Raw genomic sequence first — 24,985 nt, forward strand, 5'->3', positions numbered from 1 at the left:
GAGAGAGAGAGAATGTGTGAGAATGAAGTGGAGAGAGAGACTGTGAAAGTGAAGTGGAGAGAGAGGGAATGAGAGAGTGTGGAGAGAGAGAATGTGTGAGTGAAGTAGAGAGAGTGTGTGAGAGTGAAGTGGAGAGAGAGAGGCAGGGTGAGAGTGACATGGAGAGAGAGAGAGAGAGGGAGGGTGGGAGTGAACCCATTCAGTTTGAGGGAAGCAGCCCCGAGTTAGGAGAGGAACCTGTTCCTGACTTGACCCTGCCTCACTCTGCCTACCTCCATGTGTGTATGACTCTCCCACCACCTTACACACTCTCTTACACCCTCTCTTCTCGTATCTCCTGTCATCCTCTCCGGCCTCTATACCCCCTCCCCATCTCCGTCACTCCCTCCAGCCCCTACACCCCCTCCACCCCCCTCCCTATCTCTTTCACCTCTTCCAGCCCCTACAACCCCTTCCCTATCTCTGTCACCCCCTCCAGCCCCCTATACCCCCTCCCTATCTCTGTCACCTCCTCCGCCCCCTACACTTCTTCCCTATCCTTGTCATCCCCTCCAGCCCCTACAACCCCTCCCTATCTGTCACCTCCTCCAGCCCCCGACACCCCTCTCTATCTCTGTCACCTCCTCCACCCCCTACACTCCTTCCCTATCCTTGTCATCCCCTCTAGCCCCCCACACCCCCTCCCTATCTCTGTCACCCCCTCCAGCCCCTACACCCCCTCCCTATCTCTGTCACCCCCTCCAGCCCCCGACACCCCCTCCCTATCTCTGTCACCCCCTCCAGCCTGCTACACCCCCTCCCTATCTCTGTCACCTCCCCCAGCCCCTACACCCCCTCCCTATCTCTGTCACCCCCTCCAGCCCCCGACACCCCCTCCCTATCTCTGTCACCCCCTCCAGCCTGCTACACCCCCTCCCTATCTCTGTCACCTCCCCCAGCCCCTACACCCCCTCCCTATCTCTGTCACCGCCTCCAGCTCCCTAACCCCCTCCCTATCCTGGTCACTCCTTACAGCCCCTACACCCCCTCCCTTTCTCTATCATGTCTTCCTGTCATTGTCAATCTGCCGATTTCGGACCCTCATCAAGTACAGACACTCCGTCATAATCACTGATCCTCTCTCCCATGTGATCGACACCACCTCCCAATGGAGGTGGCCCTCTGTCCATGAGACACAGACCCTTCCTCCCAGTCACATTCAATCTCCCTGGCCAACGTCCCCGCTCCATGACGGGGACCTGCAGCCATTTATAGACAGAACATGTTGGCACATCAGCCAGTTGATCAATTTAGTACAGGCTCAGGACTGGTCCCTGAGGCCTACCTGAGGATGCTGGGAAATGGAGGCCATTTTTTAGGATTAACCGACTGAGGGTAGACAAGACACCAGAAGGGGGAGAGAGAGAGAGAGACATATGTTACAAACGGAGTAAATCTTTATTATTTAACAAACCAGTTAAATTATAACTCCAAATATATAAGTACATGTTCGAATCTCTCATCTGGTCAGCTCCGAGCTCAATAATGTAAGTCGCGTTGTTTAGCTACCGTCATTGCTGCCTGAGTTTTAGGGATGGGGTGGGGGGACTTTTTTTCTGAAATGTTGGGGTAGAATTCCATGCGTTTTCAGCTGAAAGGGAAAGAGAGAGAGAGAGAGAGAGCACACCTATCCGAGAGCAGGCTGTTCCTGGGCAATGGCATACAGGGACAAACTGGTCACTCCAAGGACAGAAGGAACGCTCAGGAAAGTAACAGCAGCCAAAGGCACAACCTCCCACGTAGTATTTGTGAGCATTAACTGTCCTCTAGGCCCATCCCCATCCCCATCTCCCTGCCCCTCAACGTCCCTCACTATTCCACCGCATTTATCCAAATTCTATCCCCACCACTCTGAATCCCAATACTCAGTTTGACCTTTACCCCTCTCCTCCTCCCCCCCCCCCCCACTGCTTTCTCTACACTGTTCCTCATCAAACACTCCCAGGACAGGGACAGCACGAGATTAGGTCTAGAGTAAAGCTCGCTCTACACCATCCCAATCAAACACTCCCAGGACAGGGACAGCACTAGATACAGAGTAAAGAACGCTCTATACTGTCTCCCCCCTCAACTGCTCCCAGGATAGGGACAACATGAGGTTGGATACAGAATAAAGCTCCCTCTACACTGTATCCTCCCACCCCCCAACCCAGGACAGGGACAGCACGGGTTAGAGCCAGTGTAAAGTTCCCTCTACACCATCCCAATTAAACACTCCCAGGACAGGGACAGCACGAAGATTAGATACAGAGTAAAGCTCTCTTTACACTGATCCCCCCCCCCCCTCCCCATTCCAGGACAGGGACAGCACAGGGTTAGATATAGGGTAAATCTCCCTTTACACCATCCCAATTAAACACTCCCAGGACAGGGACAGCACAGGGTTAGATACAGGGTAAAATTCCCTATGCACTGTCCCAATCAAACACACCCGGGACGAGGGTCTGGATGAAGAACTGATTGAGGGTTTTCCTCACGGCCACCCATGAGGGAGACCCTTCACCCCTCTTTGCTGATACTAGCGCTGGACCCCTTAGAATTGCCTTTGCCACACTACAGTTCCCAGGCAACCCTTCATCCCAGAACCCTCCCATCCCTACCAGCCCTGAGACACACCTCGCTCTGCTGGGAGAATCCCAAAACTATCTGATGGTGAGGCCATTGGCCTGTTCCCTCCCAAAGGCTTGGGCAGCCATTTTGTTTCACTCACTGGCGGGCGAGGGGTCGGCACCAAGTTTCCTCCGGCTTTGACCATGACCTTGGAGGGGAGGGTTGTGGGAGGAATGGTATCTCAAAGTGGGTGTCGGGGCGAGTAAGGATGGGATTTTCAGGAGGGGTTATGTGGGTTTGGCGGGGGATCCAGACAGGGGGCGGCGTGCTCTCTCCCCGTCCCGTGCCTCAACCCGCGCACGGGTCAGATGTTTTGACAGCATGGTTTCTTGGCCGTGCCATCCACCAAGGCTCCCTCGTTGGTGACGCTAGTGGCACTGAGGGCGACGCTGTTGATCACCTGCTTGTTGCTGCGGTTCTGGGAGCGTCGATGAAAGATCTCTGGGGATAGAATCAGAGACAGGTCAGAGTGAATCCCCTCTAGATCACTAACCCCCTCCATCAAAGACTCACCATGTACTCACCCACCACGCCCTCCCCACCCCACACTCACCTGCCCTGCACTGTCAGATCAAATATATGGGCCAAGTGCTGGCAAATGGTTGGTTAGGATATCTGGTCGGCATAAACAAGTTGGACCAAAGGGTCTGTTTCCATGATGTACATCTCTATGGCAGAAGATGTCTTCCTTGCTCAAAGACTGGGTTTTGGCAAAGGAACCCAACGGACTGGAAGGTCACCTGATGAGGTCAAGAGCCAATCATTGGCAGAAAGTGGGTCAATGCAAAGCCAGGTCAGAGAAGGTTCACTTGGCTGATTCCTGGGGTGAAGAGGCACATGTCGTATAAGGAGAGGTTGACCCATTGGAGCTTAGAGAACGAGAAGCAAAGGCTGAGGGGGGGGTTTACTCTTTCATGAGTTTTGGGCATTGTGGTTGGCTGGACCAATATTTATTTACTCAACCATCATTAATTACCTGCCCCCCTTGAGAAGCTGGGGCATGAGCTGCCATCTTGAACTACTGCAGTCTCCCCCACCCCCCTACCCCTCAATGTGGTGTAGGGACACAGTGCTCCTGTTAAGGAGGGAGTCCCAGGATTCTGACCCTGAAGGAATGGCTGATATATTCAGGGACGTAGTTGGAGGTTGGGGAGGGGGGATCTTGGAGGGGAACTTGCAGGAGGCTGGTGTTCCCCATGTATCTGCTGCCCCTCACCCCTCCCATCCCTTCAGAGGTGACAGGTTTGGGAAGGTGCTGTCTAAGGAGCCTCGTTGCAGTGGGTCTTGTAGATGGTACACCCTGCTGCGACTGAGGGTCAAAGGATGGAGGGAGGGGGGTATTTGTGGGTGTGGGGCCAATCAAGCAGGAGGGGGCTGCTTTGTCCCTAGACAGTGTAGAGTTTCTCAAGTGTTGTTGGAGCTGCCCCCTCCCCGTCCAGGGGCGAGTGGGGAGTATTCCCTCACCCTCCTGACTTGTGCCTTGTTGATGGTGGGACAAGCCTGGGGGTGGGGTGTCGGAGTCAGGAGGGGAGTTACTCGCTGCAGGATTCCCAGCCTCTGACCTGCTTTTGGAGCCAGGTTTGGGGGGGTGGAGGGGTGGAATTCAGAGATTGTAACACCATTGAACGTCAAGGGGTGATGGTTAGATTCTATCAGTTAATGGTGACCCCTAGAATGTTGATAGTGGGGGGATTCGGTGATGGTAACACCGAATGTCAAGAGAGTAATGGTTAGATTCTCTCTCAATGGGAACCCCCAGGATGTTGATAGTGGGGGATTCAGTGATGGTAATGCCATTGGTCGTCAAGGAGGCAATGGTTAGATTCTCTCTCAATGGGAACCCCCGGGATGTTGATAATGGTGGGGAGGGGGGGCAGTGGGGGGGTGGATTCAGTGATGGTAACGCCAGTGATTGTCAAGGGGGTGATGGTTAGATTCTGTCTCAATGGCAGCCCCCAGGATGATGATAATGGGGGCTTCAGAGATGGTGTTATTCAACATAGAGGAGCACTGATTCATTGGCCGAGGGAGGACAGTACTTGGTGACCTGCGGGAGGTTACCTTGCCCATATTTAACCTGAAGCCATGAGACTCCATGGGGTCCGGAGTCAATGTTGAGGGGTGCCGGGGGCCAACTCCAACCTGACTGACACTGTGTCGCCACCTCTACTGGGTTCTGTCCTGACGGTGAGACAGGACATATCCAGGGATGGTGAGAGTGGTCTCTGGGACATTGTGAGTCAGACTGTCCAACGACCAGCTCTCCCAGTTTTGGCACTTACACCCCCACCCCCACCCCCACCTCCTGAATGTCTGACCGGGCAAAAAAAAGGTGGCAGATGTCTTCCCCCAGACAAGATGTATTTGTCTGACAACTGACAATCAACTTTGATCCTTGGTTAGGCTTCAGTTGAAAGATCCTGTCCAATTCTGGGCTCTCCCAGGAAGGATGTCCACCCACTTGGGAGAGGGGTGGTGGGGGGAATCATAGGTTGAAGAGAATCGGGAAACCTATTGGAGTGTGGGTGGGGAAATAAGGGAATTTATTTGTGGATTTCATATGTCATAGAGATGTACAGCCTTCGGTCCAACTCATCCGTGCCGACCAGATATCCCATCCTAATCTAGTCCCATTTGCCAACACTTGGCCCATATCCCTCCAAACCCTTCCTATTCATATACCCATCCAGATGCATTTTAAATTCTGTCATTGTACCAGCCTCCATCACTTCCTCTGGCAGCTCATTCCATCCACATACCACCCTCTGTGTGAAAAAGTTGCCCCTCAGGTCCCTTTCCCCTCTCACCCTAAACCTATACCCCTCTCCTTCTGGACTTTCCTACCCCAGGGAAAAGACCTTGTCTATTTACCCTATCCATGCCCCCTCATGATTTTATAAATCTCTATAAGGTCACCCCTCAGCCCGCGACGCTCCAGGAAAACAGCCCCAGCCTCTTCAGCCTCTCCCTGTAGATCAAACCCTCCAACATCCTTGTAAATCTTTTCTGAACCCTTTCAAGTTTCACAACATCCTTCCGATAGTCGTTGGGATCCGGGAAATGTTGCCTGCAAGGGCAGTAGGGAGCAGCAGGGAGTCCCGAAAGGGCCGTCTCTCAGGTTGGCGCGGGGCAGTACTGACCTGAGATCACCTCCTGGAACGCTGGCTCCACATTGGTCGAGTCAAGAGCAGACGTCTCCATGAAAAGCATGTCGTGTTTCTCTGTCGGCAGAAAAGAAAGGTGGCCACTGTCTCTCAGGAACAAGAGCAGGCCGTTCGGCCCCCATTGGAGGCCTCTACTATCCCCACTGCTCCCCTCTCACTGAACTGTAACCTCACGACCTCCAACCTCTGACCCCCCCTGTCAGCCCAACACACACACACCCCCACAGAGACACTTGGCCAAAGGGGAAACATAATTGAATCCCACTGCTGCTCCCCCTCCACCCCGGGTGGAATAAAATTCCACAAATCGAATCTAGAATCTGGAGCTAAGTCACTGGGACGGGTCATCGATTGTGGTTAAAAAAATTCACATCGGGGGGGGGGGTGTCACTAATGAGGGAAAGGAACCTGCCATCTGTACCTCACCCCCGCACAGAGCCTGGGACTACATGTAACTCCATGCCCGTTCGCCCTCTGAAATGACTCCGAGCAACATGTTCAGTGCAAGGGGGCAATTAGGGAGGGGATCTGCCCACACCCCGTGGGCCTAGTTTCCAGTCTCTGACCTCCCCCCCACCCACCGCCCCTTCCCTAACCTCCACCTCGGTTAATGATGGAAGGAAGGTCTCAGGCCTCAGGTTTGGGAGGGGAGGCCAAGGGACCTCGGCGATACAGGGTGGTGGGGAATGGGGTTGGGGGATGGCCAAATATCGCCACTGAGTACGCTCCCCTAGACTACGCCCCCAGCCCAATCCTGCTCAGAGGCATGGGGTCAGTTCTGTCCCTGTGCACTCTTAGGACCCCCCGTGACCCCTCTTTCACCCCGTCACCGGGAACGGAACCTGCGAATAACTTGGCCTCTTCGACGGGAACAGCTCGGATGTCAGCGAGGTCGGACTTGTTGCCCACCAACATGACCACCAGGTTGTTGTCGGCGTGATCCAGGAGCTCCTTCAGCCAGCACTCCACCTTCTCGTAGGTTAGATGCTTGGAGATATCGTAGACTAGGAGGGCTCCGACTGCCCCTCGGTAATACCTGCGGCAAGTGAAGATCAGTCATGCCAAATCCAATCACCTCAGCCCAGCCACGCCCTCCTCAACCGCCATCGCCGAATTGGCGATTCCCTGAATTATATTCCGCCTCCACCAAGAGATTCAAACCATCGCCCCCCTCCTTGACGTTCAATGGTGTTAACATCATTGAATCCCCCACTATCAACATCCTGGGGTTACCCTTGAGAGAGAATCTAACCATCACCCCCTTCACATTCAATGGTGTTACCATCACTGAATCCATCCCCCCCACCACTATCAACATCCTGGGGGCTACCATTGAGAGAAACTCTAACCATTGCCCTCTTGACATTCAATGGTGTTACTGTCGCTGAATCCCCCCCCCCCAACTATGAACATCCTGGGGATGACCATTGAGAGAGAATCTAACCATCACTCCCTTGACGTTGAATGACGTTACCGTCATTGAATCCTCCCCACTATCAATATCCTGGGGGTTAACATTGACAGAGAATCTAACCATTGCCCCCTTGATGTTCAATGATGTTACCATCACTGAATTCCATCCCCCCCCAACTGAACATTCAAGTTCTGGCCCTGAATGCTTTCTGTGCTAGAGAGATCCACAGGCTTCCCCACTCTCTGGGTGAAGATATTTCTCTCCATCTCAGTCCCACCCCATCCCTTTTAGACTATGTTGGTGTGCTGGATTAGGTAGGGTGGGAGGACAAAGGTCAAAGCTGCCACCCTTTACTGGTCAGAGCATTGAGTACAGGAGTTGGGAGGTCATGTTGCAGCTGTACAGGACATAGGTTTGGCCATATTTGGAATATTGCATCCAACTCTGGTCTCCCTCTTACAGGAAGGATGTTGTGAAACTTTAAAGGGTTCAGAAAAGATTCACAAGGATGTTGGAGGGTTTGAGCTACAGGGAGAGGCTGAACAGGCTGGGGCTGTTTTCCCTGGAGCGTCGGAGGCTGAGGGGTGACCTTATAGAGGTTTATAAAATCATGAGGGGGCATGGATAGGGTAAATAGGCAAGGTCTTTTCCCTGGGGTTGGGGGAGTCCAGAACTAGAGGGGCATAGGTTTAGAGTGAGGAGGGAAAGGGACTTAAGGGCAATTCTTTCAGAGGGTGGTATGTGTATGGAATGAGCTGCCAGAGGAAGTGATGGAGGCTGGTACAACGACAACATTTAAAAGGCATCTGGATGGGTATATGAATAGGAAGGATTTAGAGGGATATGGGGCAAAGGCTGACAAATGGGCCTAGATTAATTTAGGATATCTGGTCAGCACAGATGTTTTGGGATGAAGGGTCGGTTTCCATGCAGCATGACTGTATGACTGTATGAGTAAGTCATCACCATTTGACAGGAGCCATCGGTTCGCCCTCTCAGGGGTAGTCCCACCCCCTTCATGGACCAGGGCTCTCAAAGGCGCCCGCTCTCACTCCTGCTCTCTCATAGCACCAACCACAAGAGGCCTCGGGGTGGGGCAGATCTGACCCTTCAGCTTCCAGACTGGGAGCGAGCTGCGATCTATGGTCAGTGCGAGGGAATCTGATGCAACATTTCCGAGTTTGCTGACAGGGTTGTAAGGAAAGGTCAGGCTGAGTGGATGGACAAACGCACGGCCCACATGGTGAAACGTGACTGAGTTTTCCATTTAATATGCATCATGTGATAATGTCCCTCTCTTTAGGTACATCAAGCCTTAATGTCACAGAATTCCCCCAGCATATGGGATCAGGCCATTTGGCCCAGCAAGTCAACACTGACCCTCCAAAGAGCGTCCGACCCAGACCTACCCTTCCCCATCCTGTCCCTATAGCCCTGTATTTCCCATGGCCAATTCACCCTAATCTATACATCCCAGGGCACTATGGGACAATTTCCAATGGCCAATCCACCCTAACCTGCACATTTTTGGACACTTCGGGACAATTTAGCATGGCCAATCCACCTTAATCTACACATTCAAGGGCCCCTTTGGGACAATTTAGCATGGCCAATCCATGTTAATCTACACATCCCTGGATACTATGGGACAATTTAGTACAGCCAGTCTACCCTAACCTACACATCCCTGGGCACTACAGGACAATTTAGCATGGCCAATCCACCCTAACCTGCACATCCCTGGGCACTACGGGACAATTTAGCATGGCCAATCCACCCTAACCTGCACATTCTTGGACTGTGGGAGGAAACCGGAGCACCCGGAGGAAACCCATGCAGACATGGGGGAGAATGGGATTGAACCCGGGTCCCTGGCACCGTGAGGCAGCAGTGCTAACCAGTTGCCACTGTGCAGTCATACAGCACAGAAATACACCCTTATGGCCAACCCGTCCAAGCCAACCAGATATCCTAAACTGAACTGGCCCCACTTACCAGCACTTGGTCTATATTCCCTCTCGACCCTTCCTATTCATATACCCATCCAGATGCCTCTTAAATGTTGTAATTGTACCGGCCTCCATCACTTCCTCTGGCAGCTCATTCCATAAACGCACCACTCTCTGTGTGAAAAAGTTGCCCCTTACGTCTCTTTTATATCTTTCCCCTCTCACCCTAAACCTATGCCCCTCTAGTTCTGGACTCCCCCCCCCCCCACCCCAGGGAAAAGACTTTGCCTATTTACCCTATCCATGCCCCTCCTGATTTTATAAACCTCTATAAGGTCACCCCTCAGCCTCCGACGCTCCAGGGAAAACAGCCCCAGCCTGTTCAGCCTCTCCCTATAGCTCAAACCCTCCAACATCCTTGTAAATCTTTTCTGAACCCTTTCAGGTTTCACAACATCCTTCCTATAGCAGGGAGACCAGAATTGCACACAATATTCCAATAGTGGCCTAACCAATGTCCAGTACAACATGTCATCCACTGTACTCAATGTTCTGAACAACGAAAACAAGCGTGCGAAATGCCTTCTTCACTGCCCTGTCTACCTACGACTCTACTTTCAAGGGACTATTTACCTGCATGTCTCGGTCTCTCTTATTGATAACGATCCCCATTTACTGTATAAATCCTGCCTGTCTGGAGGATAGTGTGCTGTCTTAGTCCTCTTACCTGAGGGAGGAATCATTTGCGACAGAAGGAGCGCAGTGGAGGTTCACTTGGTTGGGATTAGGGATACCGTATGAGGAGAAATCGGTTTGAATGGGGCCTGCGTTCACTGGAGGAGAAGATCTGATTGCAACGTCTGACAGGACTGGACAGATTAGATTCAGGGAGTGTTTCCCCCTGGGTTAGGGGGAGTCGAGAACCAGGTTGACTTTGATTTTGAATGCATTGAGGAGAATAAGGGGAAAGAGAGTGGCAATGCGGCATGCAGGGTCTGATAGAACAGTGGAGTGGGCCGAATGGCCTACTCCCTGCCCCTAAGTTTTGAACATTTTGCCTGACACAGCCTTGTCAATGCAGCGACCCTGGACTTTGGGATTGCACAGCAACCCAATCCTAACTGACGGTTCATCCATTCCTGACCAATTATGAGGCAGCCCATGGGGTCAAAGGTCAGGAGGAGGGCCATTCAGCCCCCACTTTGGTGGCGACTAATCCGCGCCTGAGGAAAACATGAAGCTACTCAGGTACTCCTCAGGCCTGCTATCCCTCCATGGCCTGGATTTTCTCCCAAAGGTACATTTCTTCTCGGTTCCCTGTCAAACCCTGGGAACTGTAATCTCCAGAAATCCCTCTGTCTCCATCGGGGATTCACAGGCAACATGGGAGTTCTGAAAGTAGGCCCGGTATGTAACATTCCAAGATGGCTGACCTATCACCTTGAGATTGACACCCTCATTCCAATCATGTGTTTTTTCCTCCCTCCCCGCGCAGCGCGGTGTGGGTGGGGAAGTACATACGCTGAAGTGATTGCTCTATAACGTTCCAGACCAGCCGTGTCCCAAATCTGTGTCTTCACCGTCACGCCATTGACCAGCACGCTCCGTGTGGAGAACTCTACCCCGATGGTGGTGCGACTGTCGTGATTAAATTCATTGCGGGTGAAGCGGGAAAGGAGATTGCTCTTTCCAACCCCGGACTCCCCGATTAGGACCACTGCAAATGGAAACAGAGACAGACAGACAGATCAAAACAGAATCCCGCAGGGGTGAGTTACAGGCTGGAATGTAATTGAGCGGTTCTGGATGGTTTATATACAGAGTAACAGATACCCGGGAGGGAGTTACAGACTGGAATCTAATCGAGAGGTTTGGGGAGGTTTATGTACAGAATACCAGATACCTGGGAGGGAGTTACAGACTAGAATCTACTCGAGGGGTTTCGGGTGGGTTATATACAGAATAACAGATACTGGGAGTGTGTTACAGACTGGAATCTAATTGAGGATTCGGGATGGTTTACATACAGAATAACAGATACCCAGGAGGGAGTTAAAGACTGGAATCTAATCGAGGGTTTCGGGATGGTGTATATACAGACTAACAGATACCTAGGAGGGAGTTATAGACTGGAATCTAACCGAGATGTTCGGGGTTGGTTTATGTGCAGAAAAACAGATACCTGGGAGGGAGTTACAAACTGGAATCTACACGAGGGGTTTGGGGTGGGTTATATACACAATAACAGATACCCAGGAGGGAGTTACAGACTGGAATTTAATCGAGGGTTTCAGGGTGGGTTATATACGGAATAACAGATACCCGGGAGGGAATTACAGACTGGAATCTAATCTAATCGAGGCGTTCGAGATGGTTGATATACAGAATAACAGATACCCGGGAGTGAGTTACATACTGGAATCCATTCGAGGGGTTTGGGGTGGGTTATATGCAGAATAACAGATACCAGGGAGGGAGTTATAGACTGGAATCTAATCGAGGAGTTCGTGGCGGGTTTATAATGTAGAATAACAGATACCCAGGAGTGAGGTGCAGACTGGAGTCTAATTGAGAGGTTCGGTGTGGTTTATATACAGAATACCAGATCTCCAGGAGTGAGTAAAAGTGTAGAATCTAATTGAGAGGCTCGGGGTGGGTTATATACGTAATAACAGATTCCTGGGAGTGAGTTACAGACTGGAATCTCATCGAGGGGTTTGAGGTGGTTTATATACATACTAACAGATGCCGAGCAGTTAGTTACAGACTGGAATCTAATTGAGGGGTTTGGAGTGGTGTATGTACAGAATAACAGATACCCGGGAGGGAGTTACAGACTGGAAACTAATCAAGGCGTTCGGGGTGGGTTACATACAGAATAACAGATATCCGGGGAGGAAGTTGCAGACTGGAATCTAATCGAGGGGTTTGGGATGGGTTATATCTAGAACAATAGATACCTGGGAGTGAGTTACAGACTGAAAACTAATCGAGGGGTTAGGAGTGGCTTATGTTACAGAATAACAGATACCCAGGAGGGAGTTACAGACTGGAATCTAATCGAGGGGTTCGGGGTGGGTTATATACAGAATAACAGATACCTGTAGAGAGTTACAGACTGAAATCTAATTTAGGGGTTCGGTGGTTTATGTATAGAATAACAGATACCCGGGAGGGAGTTATCGACTGGAATCTAATCGAGGGGTTCGTAGGGGGTTTATAATGTAGAATAACAGATACCCGGAGTGAAGTGCAGACTGGAATCTAATTGAGGGGTTCGGGATGGTTTATATACAGAATAACAGACACCCTGGAGTGAGTTACAGACTGGAATCTAATCGAGGGGTTCGGGGTGGGTTATATACAGAATAACAGATACCCAGGAGGGAGTTACAGACTGGAATCTAATTTAGGGGTTCAGTGGTTATGTATAGAATAAAAAATACCCGGGAGGGAGTTATAGACTGGAATCTAATTGAGGGGTTTGTGGGTGTTTATAATGTAGAATAACAGATACCCGGGAGGGAGTTACAGACTGGAATCTAATCAAGGTTTTTCCGGTGGTTTATATACAGAGTAACAGATACACGGGAGGGAGTTACAGACTGGAATCAAATCGAGGGGTTCGGGGTGGGTTAGATACAGAATAACAGATACCCCGGAGGGAGTTACAGACTGGAATCTAATCGAGGGGTTCAGGGTGGGTTAGATACAGAATAACAGATACCCTGGAGGGAGTTACAGACTGGAATCTAATTGAGGGGTTTGGGGTGGGTTATATACAGAATAACAGATACCCGGGAGGGAGTTACAGACTGGAATCTAATCGAGGGGTTCGGGGTGGGTTAGATACAGAATAACAGATACCCGGGAGGGCGTTACAGACTGGAATCTAATCGAGGGGTTCGGGGTGGGTTGTATACAGAATAACAGATACCCGGGAGGGAGTTACAGACTGGAATCTAATCGAGGGGTTCGGGGTGGGTTATATACAGAATAACAGATACCTGGGAGGGAGTTACAGACTAGAATCTACTCGAGGGGTTTCGGGTGGGTTATATACAGAATAACAGATACTGGGAGTGTGTTACAGACTGGAATCTAATTGAGGATTCGGGATGGTTTACATACAGAATAACAGATACCCAGGAGGGAGTTAAAGACTGGAATCTAATCGAGGGTTTCGGGATGGTGTATATACAGACTAACAGATACCTAGGAGGGAGTTATAGACTGGAATCTAACCGAGATGTTCGGGGTTGGTTTATGTGCAGAAAAACAGATACCTGGGAGGGAGTTACAAACTGGAATCTACACGAGGGGTTTGGGGTGGGTTATATACACAATAACAGATACCCAGGAGGGAGTTACAGACTGGAATTTAATCGAGGGTTTCAGGGTGGGTTATATACGGAATAACAGATACCCGGGAGGGAATTACAGACTGGAATCTAATCTAATCGAGGCGTTCGAGATGGTTGATATACAGAATAACAGATACCCGGGAGTGAGTTACATACTGGAATCCATTCGAGGGGTTTGGGGTGGGTTATATGCAGAATAACAGATACCAGGGAGGGAGTTATAGACTGGAATCTAATCGAGGAGTTCGTGGCGGGTTTATAATGTAGAATAACAGATACCCAGGAGTGAGGTGCAGACTGGAGTCTAATTGAGAGGTTCGGTGTGGTTTATATACAGAATACCAGATCTCCAGGAGTGAGTAAAAGTGTAGAATCTAATTGAGAGGCTCGGGGTGGGTTATATACGTAATAACAGATTCCTGGGAGTGAGTTACAGACTGGAATCTCATCGAGGGGTTTGAGGTGGTTTATATACATACTAACAGATGCCGAGCAGTTAGTTACAGACTGGAATCTAATTGAGGGGTTTGGAGTGGTGTATGTACAGAATAACAGATACCCGGGAGGGAGTTACAGACTGGAAACTAATCAAGGCGTTCGGGGTGGGTTACATACAGAATAACAGATATCCGGGGAGGAAGTTGCAGACTGGAATCTAATCGAGGGGTTTGGGATGGGTTATATCTAGAACAATAGATACCTGGGAGTGAGTTACAGACTGAAAACTAATCGAGGGGTTAGGAGTGGCTTATGTTACAGAATAACAGATACCCAGGAGGGAGTTACAGACTGGAATCTAATCGAGGGGTTCGGGGTGGGTTATATACAGAATAACAGATACCTGTAGAGAGTTACAGACTGAAATCTAATTTAGGGGTTCGGTGGTTTATGTATAGAATAACAGATACCCGGGAGGGAGTTATCGACTGGAATCTAATCGAGGGGTTCGTAGGGGGTTTATAATGTAGAATAACAGATACCCGGAGTGAAGTGCAGACTGGAATCTAATTGAGGGGTTCGGGATGGTTTATATACAGAATAACAGACACCCTGGAGTGAGTTACAGACTGGAATCTAATCGAGGGGTTCGGGGTGGGTTATATACAGAATAACAGATACCCAGGAGGGAGTTACAGACTGGAATCTAATTTAGGGGTTCAGTGGTTATGTATAGAATAAAAAATACCCGGGAGGGAGTTATAGACTGGAATCTAATTGAGGGGTTTGTGGGTGTTTATAATGTAGAATAACAGATACCCGGGAGGGAGTTACAGACTGGAATCTAATCAAGGTTTTTCCGGTGGTTTATATACAGAGTAACAGATACACGGGAGGGAGTTACAGACTGGAATCAAATCGAGGGGTTCGGGGTGGGTTAGATACAGAATAACAGATACCCCGGAGGGAGTTACAGACTGGAATCTAATCGAGGGGTTCAGGGTGGGTTAGATACAGAATAATAGATACCCTGGAGGGAGTTACAGACTGGAATCTAATTGAGGGGTTTGGGGTGGGTTATATACAGAATAACAGATACCCGGGAGGGAGTTACAGACTGGAATCTAATCGAGGGGTTCGGGGTGGGTTAGATACAGAATAACAGATACCCGGGAGGGCGTTACAGACTGGAATCTAATCGAGGGGTTCGGGGTGGGTTGTATACAGAATAACAGATACCCGGGAGGGAGTTACAGACTGGAATCTAATCGAGGGGGTCGGGGTGGGTTATATACAGAATAACAGATACCCCGGAGGGAGTTACAGACTGGAATCTAATCGAGGGGTTCGGGGTGGGTTATATACAGAATAACAGATACCCGGGGGGGGCGTTACAGACTGGAATCTAATCGAGGGGTTCGGGGTGGGTTATATACAGAATAACAGATACCCGGGAGGGAGTTACAGACTGGAATCTAATCGAGGGGTTCGGAGTGGTTTATATACAGAATAACAGATACCCCGGAGGGAGTCACAGACGAGAATCTAATCTAGGGGTTCGTGGTGGTTTATATGCAGAATAACATACTTGGGAGAGAACGTTTATCTCGTAATTGGTTTTTAGAAAAAGACTGTAGCAGAGATATCAGAAAGTATTTTAACTCAAACCTATACAAAGTAATAAAGTAATTAACTAAGCAGAGATGGCTGGGCAGGTGATGTGCTGTTGCTGTATGATGTGGGAGCTGGCTGATCCCATTGTGAATGGCAGTGACCATATCTGCAGCAAGTGTTGGTTGCTGGAAGAACTCCGGATCAGAGTTGATGATCTGGAATCTGAGCTTCAAACACTGCAGCACATCCGGGAGGGGGAGAGTTATCTGGACACTTTGTTTCAGGAGGCAGTCACACCTGAGAGATTAAGTAATTCACATTCAGTTAGTGATCAGGGACATCAGAATGTGACTGTAAGTGAGGCAGGTAGGGGGAACCTGAGTTCAGGAGTGCAGGAGCCTCAGCCCTTGACCTTGACCAACAGGTTCTTGCTCCCTATACGGATGAGAAAAAGGGCTCTGGACAGGATGAGCCAGCTGACCTCGGCACCATGGTGCAGAAGGCCATTCAAGAGGGGAGGGAGCAAAAAGACAAGTAGTGGTTATAGGGGATTCTATAATTAGGGGGACAGATAGTATCCTTTGCAAGCCGGATTGGGAGTCTCGCGTAGTGTGTTGCCTACCCCGTGCCAGGGTGCGGGACATCTCTGAACGGCTTGAAAGGATATTGGAGCAGGAGGGGGAGGATCCAGTTGTTGTGGTCCATGTTGGGACTAACAACATAGGCAAGACTAGGGTGGAGGACCTGTTTGGGGATTATCGAGCACTAGGAAGGAAATTGAAGTACAGGTCCTCAAGGGTCATAATCTCCGGATTACTGCCCGAGCCACGTGCCAATTGGCATAGGGATAAGAAAATTAGGGAAATAAACACGTGGCTAAGGGATTGGTGTGGGAAAGAGGGATTCCACTTCATGGGGCATTGGCATCAGTTTTGGAACAGGGGGGATCTGTACCGTTGGGACGGTCTCCACCTGAACCGATCAGGTACCAATGTTCTAGCGAAGAGGATAAATAGGGTGGTCAGTAGGACTTTAAACTTCTGAGTTGGGGGGAAGGGAAAGTGAAAGCGACAGGGAGTATGGCGTTAAATGGAAAGATAAGCAGCAGGGTAGCATATGTGCAGGCATATTTAAACTTGAGACAGACTGGGAATGCAGCAAAAAGGAAGGATAACTTAGGACATCTTATGACTTCCAATATCTCTAATGATAAGAAAGTTAGCAATAAGGCACTTTACCTGAATGCTCGTAGCATTCGTAACAAAGTCGGTGAACTAATGGCACAGATCATCGTGAATGATTATGATGTGGTAGGCATCACAGAGACATGGTTGCAGAGGGGTCAGGACTGGCAGTTAAACATCCAAGGGTTTTCAACTTATCGAAAAGACAGGGAGGTGAGCAGAGGGGGCGCAGTTGCCTTGTTAGTTAAGAACAAAATTAAATCTATGGCACTGAATGACATAGCGTCGGATGATGTGGAGTCTGTGTGGGTGGAATTGGGGAACCACAAAGGCAAAAAAACCATAGTGGGAGTTATGTACAGACCTCTTAACAGTGGTCAGGACCAGGAGCGCAACATGTACCGGGAAATAGAGAAGGCATGTCAGAAAGGCAAGGTCACAGTGATCATGGGAGACTTCAATATGCAGGTGGACTGGGTAAATAATGTTGCCAGTGGATCCAAAGAAAGGGAATTCTTCGAATGCTTACAGGATGGCTATTTGGAACAGCTTGTCATGGAGCCCACAAGGGAGCAGGCTATTCTGGACCTAGTGCTTTGCAATGAACCAGACTTTATAAAATATCTTAAAGTAAGGGAACACTAAGGAAGCAGCGATCATAATATGGTAGAGTTCAGTCTGCAGTTTGAAAGAGAGAAGGCAAAATCGGATGTAATGGTGTTACAGTTAAATAAAGGTAATTATGAGGGCATGAGAGAGGAACTGACGAAAATAGACTGGAAGCAGAGCCTAGCAGGGAAGACAGTAGAGCAAAAATGGCAGGAGTTTGTGGGTAAAATTGAGGACACTGTACAGAGCTTCATCCCCAAGAAAAGAAAGATTACCCGGGGAGGGATTAGACAGCCATGGCTGACAAAGGAAGTCAGGAAATCTATCAAAGAAAAAGAGAATCCTATAAAGTGGCCAAGAGCACTGGGAAACCAGCAGATTGGGAAGGCTACAAAAACAAACAGAGGATAACAAAGAGAGAAATAAGGAAGGAGAGGATCAAATATGAAGGTAGGCTAGCCAGTAAAATTAGAAATGATAGTAAAAGTTTCTTTCAATACATAAGAAACAAACGACAGGCAAGAGTAGACATTGGGCCACTTCAAACTGATGCTGGAAGCCTAGTGATGGGAGATAAGGAAATAGCAGGAGAACTTAATAAGTACTTTGCATCAGTTTTCACAGTGGAAGACATGAGTAATATCCCAACAATTAAAGGGAGTCAGAGGGCTGAGTTGAGTATGGTTGCCATTACAAAAGAGAAAGTGCTAGAAAAGCTAAAAGGTCTTAAAATTGATAAATCTCCTGGCCCCGATGGGTTAAATCCTAGAATTCTGAGGGAGGTGGCTGAGGAAATAGCGGAGGCATTGGTTGAGATCTTTCAAAAGTCACTGGAGTCAGGGAAAGTCCCAGATGATGGGAAGATCGCTGTTGTAACCCCCTTGTTCAAGAAAGGATCAAGACAAAAGATGGAAAATTACAGGCAAATTAGCCTAACCTCGGTTGTTGGTAAAGTTCTAGAATCCATCATTAAGGATGAGGTTTCTAAATTCTTGGAAGAGCAGGGTCGGATTAGAACAAGTCAACATGGATTTAGTAAGGGGAGGTCATGCCTGACAAACCTGTTGGAGTTCTTTGAAGAGGTGACAAATAGGTTAGACCAGGGAATCCCAGTGGATGTGGTCTATCTAGACTTGCATTAGATTAGATTACTTACAGTGTGGAAACAGGCCCTTCGGCCCAACAAGTCCACACCGCCCCGCCGAAGTGCAACCCACCCATACCCCTACATCTACCCCTTACCTAACACTACGGGCAATTTAGCATGGCCAATTCACCTGACCTGCACATCTTTGGACTGTGGGAGGAAACCGGAGCACCCGGAGGAAACCCACGCAGACACGGGGAGAATGTGCAAACTCCACACAGACAGTCGCCTGAGGCGGGAATTGAACCCGGGTCTCTGGCACTGTGAGGCAGCAATGCTAACCACTGTGCCACCGTGCCACCCACTTCCAAAAGGCCTTTGATAAAGTGCTACACGGGGGAGGCTGCTGAGCAAGGTGAGGGCCCATGGTGTTCGAGGTGAGCTACTAGTATGGATTGAGGATTGGCTGTCTGACAGAAGGCAGAGAGTTGGGATAAAAAGTTCTTTTTCGGAATGGCAGCCGGTGACGAGCGGTGTCCCACAGGGTTCAGTGTTGGGGCCGCAGCTGTTCACGTGATATATTAATGATCTGGATGAAGGGACTGGGGGCATTCTAGCGAAGTTTGCCGATGATACAAAGTTAGGTGGACAGGCAGGTAGTACTGAGGAAGTGGGGAGGCTGCAGAAGGGTCTAGACAGTTTGGGAGAGTGGTTCAGGAAATGGCTGGTGGAATTTAATGTGAGCAACTGCGAGGTCTTGCACTTTGGAAAAAAGAATACAAGCATGGACTACTTTCTAAACGGTGAGAAAATTCATAAAGCCAAAGTACAGAGGGATCTGAGAGTGCTAGTCGAGGATTCTCTAAAGGTAAACATGCAGGTTGAGTCCGTGATTAAGAAAGCGAATGCAATGTTGTCAATTATCTCAAGAGGGTTGGAATATAAAAGCACCAATGTGCTACTGAGATTTTATAAAGCTCTGGTTAGGCCCCATTTGGAGTACTGTGTCCAGTTTTGGTCCCCACACCTCAGGAAGGACATACTGGCACTGGAGCATGTCCAGCGGAGATTCACACGGATGATCCCTGGAATGATAGGTCTAACATATGAGGAACGGCTGACGATCCTGGGATTGTATTCATTGGAGTTTAGAAGATTAAGGGGAGATCTAATAGAAACTTACAAGATAACACATGGCTTGGAGAGGGTGGACGCTAGGAAATCGTTTCCGTTAGGCGGGGAAACTAGGACCCGTGGACACAGCCTTAGAATTAGAGGGGGTAAATTCAGAACAGAAATGCGGAGATATTTCTTCAGCCAGAGAGTGGTGGGCCTGTGGAATTCATTGCCGCAGAGTACAGTGGAGGCCGGGACGCTAAATGTCTTCAAGGCAGAGATTGATAGATTCTTGTTGTCTCGAGGAATTAAGGGCTACGGGGAGAATGCGGGTAAGTGGAGTTGAAATGCCCATCAGACATGATTGAATGGTGGAGTGGACTCGATGGGAGGGAGTTACACAATGGAATCTAATCAAGGGGTTTGAGATGGTTTATATACAAATAACAGATACCCGGGAGGGAGTTACAGACTGGAATCTAATCGAGGGGTTTGGGGTAGAACATAGAACATAGAACATAGAAGAATACAGCACAGTACAGGCCCTTCGGCCCTGGATGTTGTGCCGATCAAAGCCCACCTAACCTACACTAACCCACTATCCTCCATATACCTATCCAATGCCCGCTTAAATACCCATAAAGAGGGAGAGTCCAATACTGCTACTGGCAGGGCATTCCATGAACTTACGACTCGCTGAGTGAAGAACCTACCCCTAACATCAGTCCTATATCTACCCCCCCTTAATTTAAAGCTATGCCCCCTTGGTAGGTTATATACAGAATAACAGATACTGGGAGTGAGTTACAGACGAGAATCTAATCGAGGGGTTCGGAGTGGGTTTTATACAGAATAACAGATACCCGGGGAGGGAGTTACAGACTGGAATCTAATCGAGGGGTTCGGGGTGAGTTATATACAAATAACAGATACCTGGGAGGGAGGTACATACTGGAATCTAATCGAGGGGTTTGGAGTGGGTTATATACAGAATAACAGATACTGGGAGTGAGTTACAGACTAGAATCTAATCGAGGGGTTCGGAGTGGGTTAGATACAGAATAAGAGATTCCCGGAAGGTAATTACAGACTGGAATCTAATCGAGGGGTTTGAGGTGGTTTTGTACACATACTACCAGATACCGAGCAGTGAGTTACAGACTGGAATCTAATCGAGGGGTTCGGGGTGGTTTGTTTATAAGAGTATCAGATATCCGGGAGGGAGTTACACAATGGAATCTAATCGAGGGGTTTGGGATGGTTTATATACAGAATAACAGGTACCCGGGAGGGAGTTACATATTGGAATCCAATCGAGGGGTTTGGGGTGGTTTGTATACAGAGTATCAGATATCTGGGAGGGAGTTACAGACTGGAATCTAATCGAGGGGTTCGGGGTGGGTTATATACAGAATAACAGACACCCCGGAGGGGGGAGTTACAGACTGGCATCTAATTGAGGTGTTTGGGCGGGTTTATTTACTGAATAACTGATACCCAGGTGGGAGTTACAGACTGGAATCTAATCGAGGGGTTTGGGGGTGGGTTATGTACAGAATAACAGACACCCGGGAGTGAGTTACAGACTGGAATCTAATCGAGGTGTTTGGGGTGGGTTATATCTAGAACAATAGACACCTGGGAGTGAGTAAAAGTGTAGAATCTAATTGAGGAGTTCAGGGAGGGTTTTGTACAGAATAATAGATTCCTGGGAGTGAGTTACAGACTGGAATCTAATCGAGTGGTTCGGGATGGTTTATATACAGAGTAACAGATACCCAGGAGGGAGTTACAGACTGGAATCTAATTTAGGGGTTCGGGGTGGGTTATATACAGAATAACAGATACCCAGGAGGGAGTTACAGACTGGAATCTAATCGAGGGGTTCGGGATGGTTTATATACAGAGTAACAGATACCCAGGAGGGAGTTACAGACTGGAATCTAATCTAGGGGTTTGGTGGTTTATGTATAGAATAACAGATACCCGGGAGGGAGTTATAGACTGGAATCTAATCGAGGGGTTCGTGGGGGGTTTATAATGTAGAATAACAGATACCCAGGAGTGAGGTGCAGACTGGAATCTAATTGACGGTTTCGATGTGATTTATATGCAGAATAATAGATCTCCGGGAGTGAGTAAAAGTGTAGAATCTAATTGAGGGGTTCAGGATGGGTTATGTACAGAATAACAGATTCCTGGGAGTCAGTTACAGACTAGAATCTAATCAAGGAGTTCAGGGTGGGGTTTAGATACAGAATAACAGATACCCCGGGGGGGAGTTACAGACTGGAATCTAATCGAGGGGTTCGTGGTGGTTTATATACAGAATAACAGATACCCCGGGAGGGAGTTACAGACTGGAATCTAATCGAGGGGTTCGGGATGGGTTATATACAGAATAACAGATACCCGGGAGGGAGTTACAGACTGGAATCTAATCGAGATGTTCGGGGGTGGTTTATGTACAGAATAACAGATACTTGGGAGTGAGGTACAGACTGGAATCTAATTGAGGGGTTCGGGTTGGTGTACATACAGAATAACAGATACTCGGAAGTGAGTTACTGACTGGCATCTATTTGATGTGTTTGGGTGGGTTTATTTACAGAATAACAGAGACCTGGGTGAGAGTTACAGACTGGAATCTAATTGTGGGGTTTGGGGTGGGCTATATACAGAATAACAGATACCCCGGGAGGGAGTTACAGACTGGAATCTAATTGATAGTATCAGGTTTTGTTTTACTGCTGTGCTCCCGTCCTGTTGTCATGAGGCTGAGAGAATGATGGTTGCCTTTGCTGCTTTGTAGAGGCCTCAGTGTGTGTTCTGGACATTCCCATGGAATCAATCCATGAGTTTCCCTGTCTCAGTCTTTATCTCTTTAAGTCTATCGGTATGGAGCCGAGTTGGTTAATCGACACTCCCCAATGACTCAGGCTGCTGCTGAATGCCTAGGTTACACCCACTGCTGCTGATTTACAATTACAACAAATCGTTCAGCCAGCGAGTAGCCCAACTTGGCGGATACATTGCAAAAGGCCTCACCTGATTGAAACCCTCCTTTTCCAGACATGAATCACCCCCCCCCCCAGTTCTATTGCCTCCTCACCCCGCCCTGTCACAGTGTTGAAAGCCTGCTTCTGCAGGTCTATCTCACCGTGTGGTTCTCCTTGTTCGAGAATTAAGCTCCCTCTCCATCCTTTTCCACCTCTCAAGGAAACCTGTAGCCTCCACCAGGCCTCAACTCCGCTCTAACCACAGGAGACATCCAAGGCCTACTCCAGGCCTCAACTCTGCTCTACCCGCAAGAGAAGCTTGAGGCCTACTCCAGGCCTCAACTGTGCTCTACCCGCAGGAGAAAGTTCAGTTTTCTGCAGGACAATATTCAGGCTTACTCCAGGCGTCAGCTATGTTCTACTTGCAGGAGAAGCTTCGAGCCTACTCTAGGCTTCTGTTCTGCCCCTCTTGCAGGAGAGGCCTGAGACCTGCTCCAGGCCTTCGCACTGCTCCTCCTACAGGAGAGGCTTGAGGCCTACTCCAGGCCATGGCTCTGTCCCACCTGTAGGAGACATTCAAAGTCTACTTCAGGCCTCTACTCTTCTCCATCTCGAGATTTGGGGTCTGTCTAGTTCTGATTTATTTCTTTATTGACTGGGCAGTTTGAGGAAGGAGCTGTCATTCTCTCCTTCTGCAACTGGTGGGGGAGGGGTGTGGAGCAAGCAGGGAACTAATCATAAGACCAATACAGGGTGTCGGAAGGGATCCAATTGTTTGAGAATGGGATAAAGGTTATTTGGGATTTGTGTTGGGACTTGGTGTTGGAGTATTCGGGATTAACTACGTGGATGCAAATGTTACAGGTTTATGGCTAAGGGGTAGAATTCAAGGCTTGAGTGCTTAAGTTAGATTAGGATTGTTGTTGGGGGTCAGGAAGGTGGGCAATTGTCAGGGTTAAGATCAAGCGATGGTGGCCTGGGTTAAAAGTCAACAGAGGTTCATGGATGGGGTCAAAATTCAGACAAGACAAAGGCTGAAGGTCAGGGTTAAATGATGAATGTGCTCATCCCTGCAGTGTTTGATAGGGTCCCCTGTCAGAGGTCAATGGCGCTGTTGCAAAAATAGATTCTCAAAGCGTGCACAATTTGGGACAGGTCTCTGGCCCTGGATCTCCTCTTTACTTTGTGTTTTTGCTGTGGGTGAGGCTCCTCTGGCATGTTTTCATCCTGCCTCCTGAGCTCCAGTGAGTGTTCGGCCATCATGTCTTGACTGCAGGCTTGGCCCCTCGCTTGTGTAAAGCGGGAAAAGTTTCTAGGTGCCCGTAGGTCATCCTTGGTCTTGTTCCCACCTTTAGCTCAAGGTTCCCTTGGAGACTGGGCCCGCAGTGCGCATACTGTGCCCTCAATCCTTTTGAGCTCATCGTCATTGGCAGATGTTGGCTGTGACCAATGTCGACCCTATATGGGTCTGGGGCAAGGTTGGTATTTGTTGACACCAATCCTCCCAGCCCCTAATTGCCCCTTGAACTGACAGTCTCCGCTCAGGGCCATTTCAGAGGGTGGTTCAGAGTTAATGCCACTGCTGTGTTGATGTCTGGAGTCACACGTAAACCGGGGTAAAGATAGCCGATTTCCTTCCCTCGCGAGTTAACCCGACAGGGGTCTTTTATGAAGACTGCCATCGATGACAGTCACCTGAGACAATTCTAGATTCGATCCATCGAATTTAAATTCCACGTGGGAGCGGAAGGGGGGTGCTATGCTGGGATTCCCTCCCCCTCTCTCAGAGCATTAGCCTCTGGACATGTAATGCAGAGACATTCCTGCTAGGCCACCATTTACATTTGGAGCTTATCGAGTTTCCTTTGGGATTGGGAGTTGTGGACGAGGGGCTCTGTCTCTCTCTAGTTGGTAGGAGGTTGATAGGGTCTGCTTTTGGAGACCAGGATTCAGATGTTATTGGGGGGGTGGGGTAATGGGAGGGATCAGGGTCTCAGGTAGACAGCAGAACCCAGAGTACGGAAATCATGGGCAGTACTGTAGGGATCCAGGGTCAGGGAGCAGGCAAGGGGAGGGTGAAGATTGAGGGGGGTTAAGGTTAATCAGGGGTTAATCCTAGAGTAGCTACACGTTACCAGTCTCTTTCTCGCTCAGTTTCTCTCTTTCCCAGTCACCCACCTTTAAACACGAAGCTGTAATCATCATCGGAGGAGGTCATTGTGCGGTGAGGGAAGAGGCTGTGCCCTGGTACTGACTGTCTTCCCCAGGCCGTCCACGCTGCTTCCTCGGGGAGCTGTTTACCTCTCCCTCTTTCTCTTTCTCTCTCTCTCTCTCTCTCTCTCTCTCTCTCCCTCTGTCTCTGCTTGGCACCTGATCTTCCTGGTTTCAGGGCGGGGTT

At 49.1% G+C, this 24,985-nt stretch overlaps 1 protein-coding gene across 1 annotated transcript; it reads right to left on the reverse strand.

Annotated features, from left to right (window-relative positions):
* Window positions 1-1,418: 1,418 nt before the first annotated feature.
* LOC140453993 (ras-related protein Rab-25-like) lies at window positions 1,419-24,985 on the reverse strand. The gene is made up of 5 exons (XM_072548907.1): window positions 24,766-24,985; window positions 10,698-10,893; window positions 6,656-6,849; window positions 5,790-5,870; window positions 1,419-3,090 (listed from the first exon to the last, which is right to left on the reverse strand). Exons 1-5 carry the CDS (start codon window positions 24,803-24,805, stop codon window positions 2,954-2,956), a joined length of 648 nt encoding a protein of 215 aa, XP_072405008.1. The 5' UTR covers window positions 24,806-24,985; the 3' UTR covers window positions 1,419-2,953.

This window comes from Chiloscyllium punctatum, chromosome 28 (genome assembly GCF_047496795.1).
Source record: "Chiloscyllium punctatum isolate Juve2018m chromosome 28, sChiPun1.3, whole genome shotgun sequence".
Classification (NCBI taxonomy): domain Eukaryota; kingdom Metazoa; phylum Chordata; class Chondrichthyes; order Orectolobiformes; family Hemiscylliidae; genus Chiloscyllium; species Chiloscyllium punctatum.

Coding starts and splice junctions, on each gene's coding strand:
- LOC140453993 (XM_072548907.1), bottom strand. CDS start 24,805: ATGACCTCCTCCGATGATGATTACAGCTTCGTGTTTAAAG. Junction 10,894..24,765: donor TTACAGCTTCGTGTTTAAAG/GTGGGTGACTGG, acceptor TTCCATTTGCAG/TGGTCCTAATCGGGGAGTCC. Junction 6,850..10,697: donor TATAGAGCAATCACTTCAGC/GTATGTACTTCC, acceptor CACTTGCCGCAG/GTATTACCGAGGGGCAGTCG.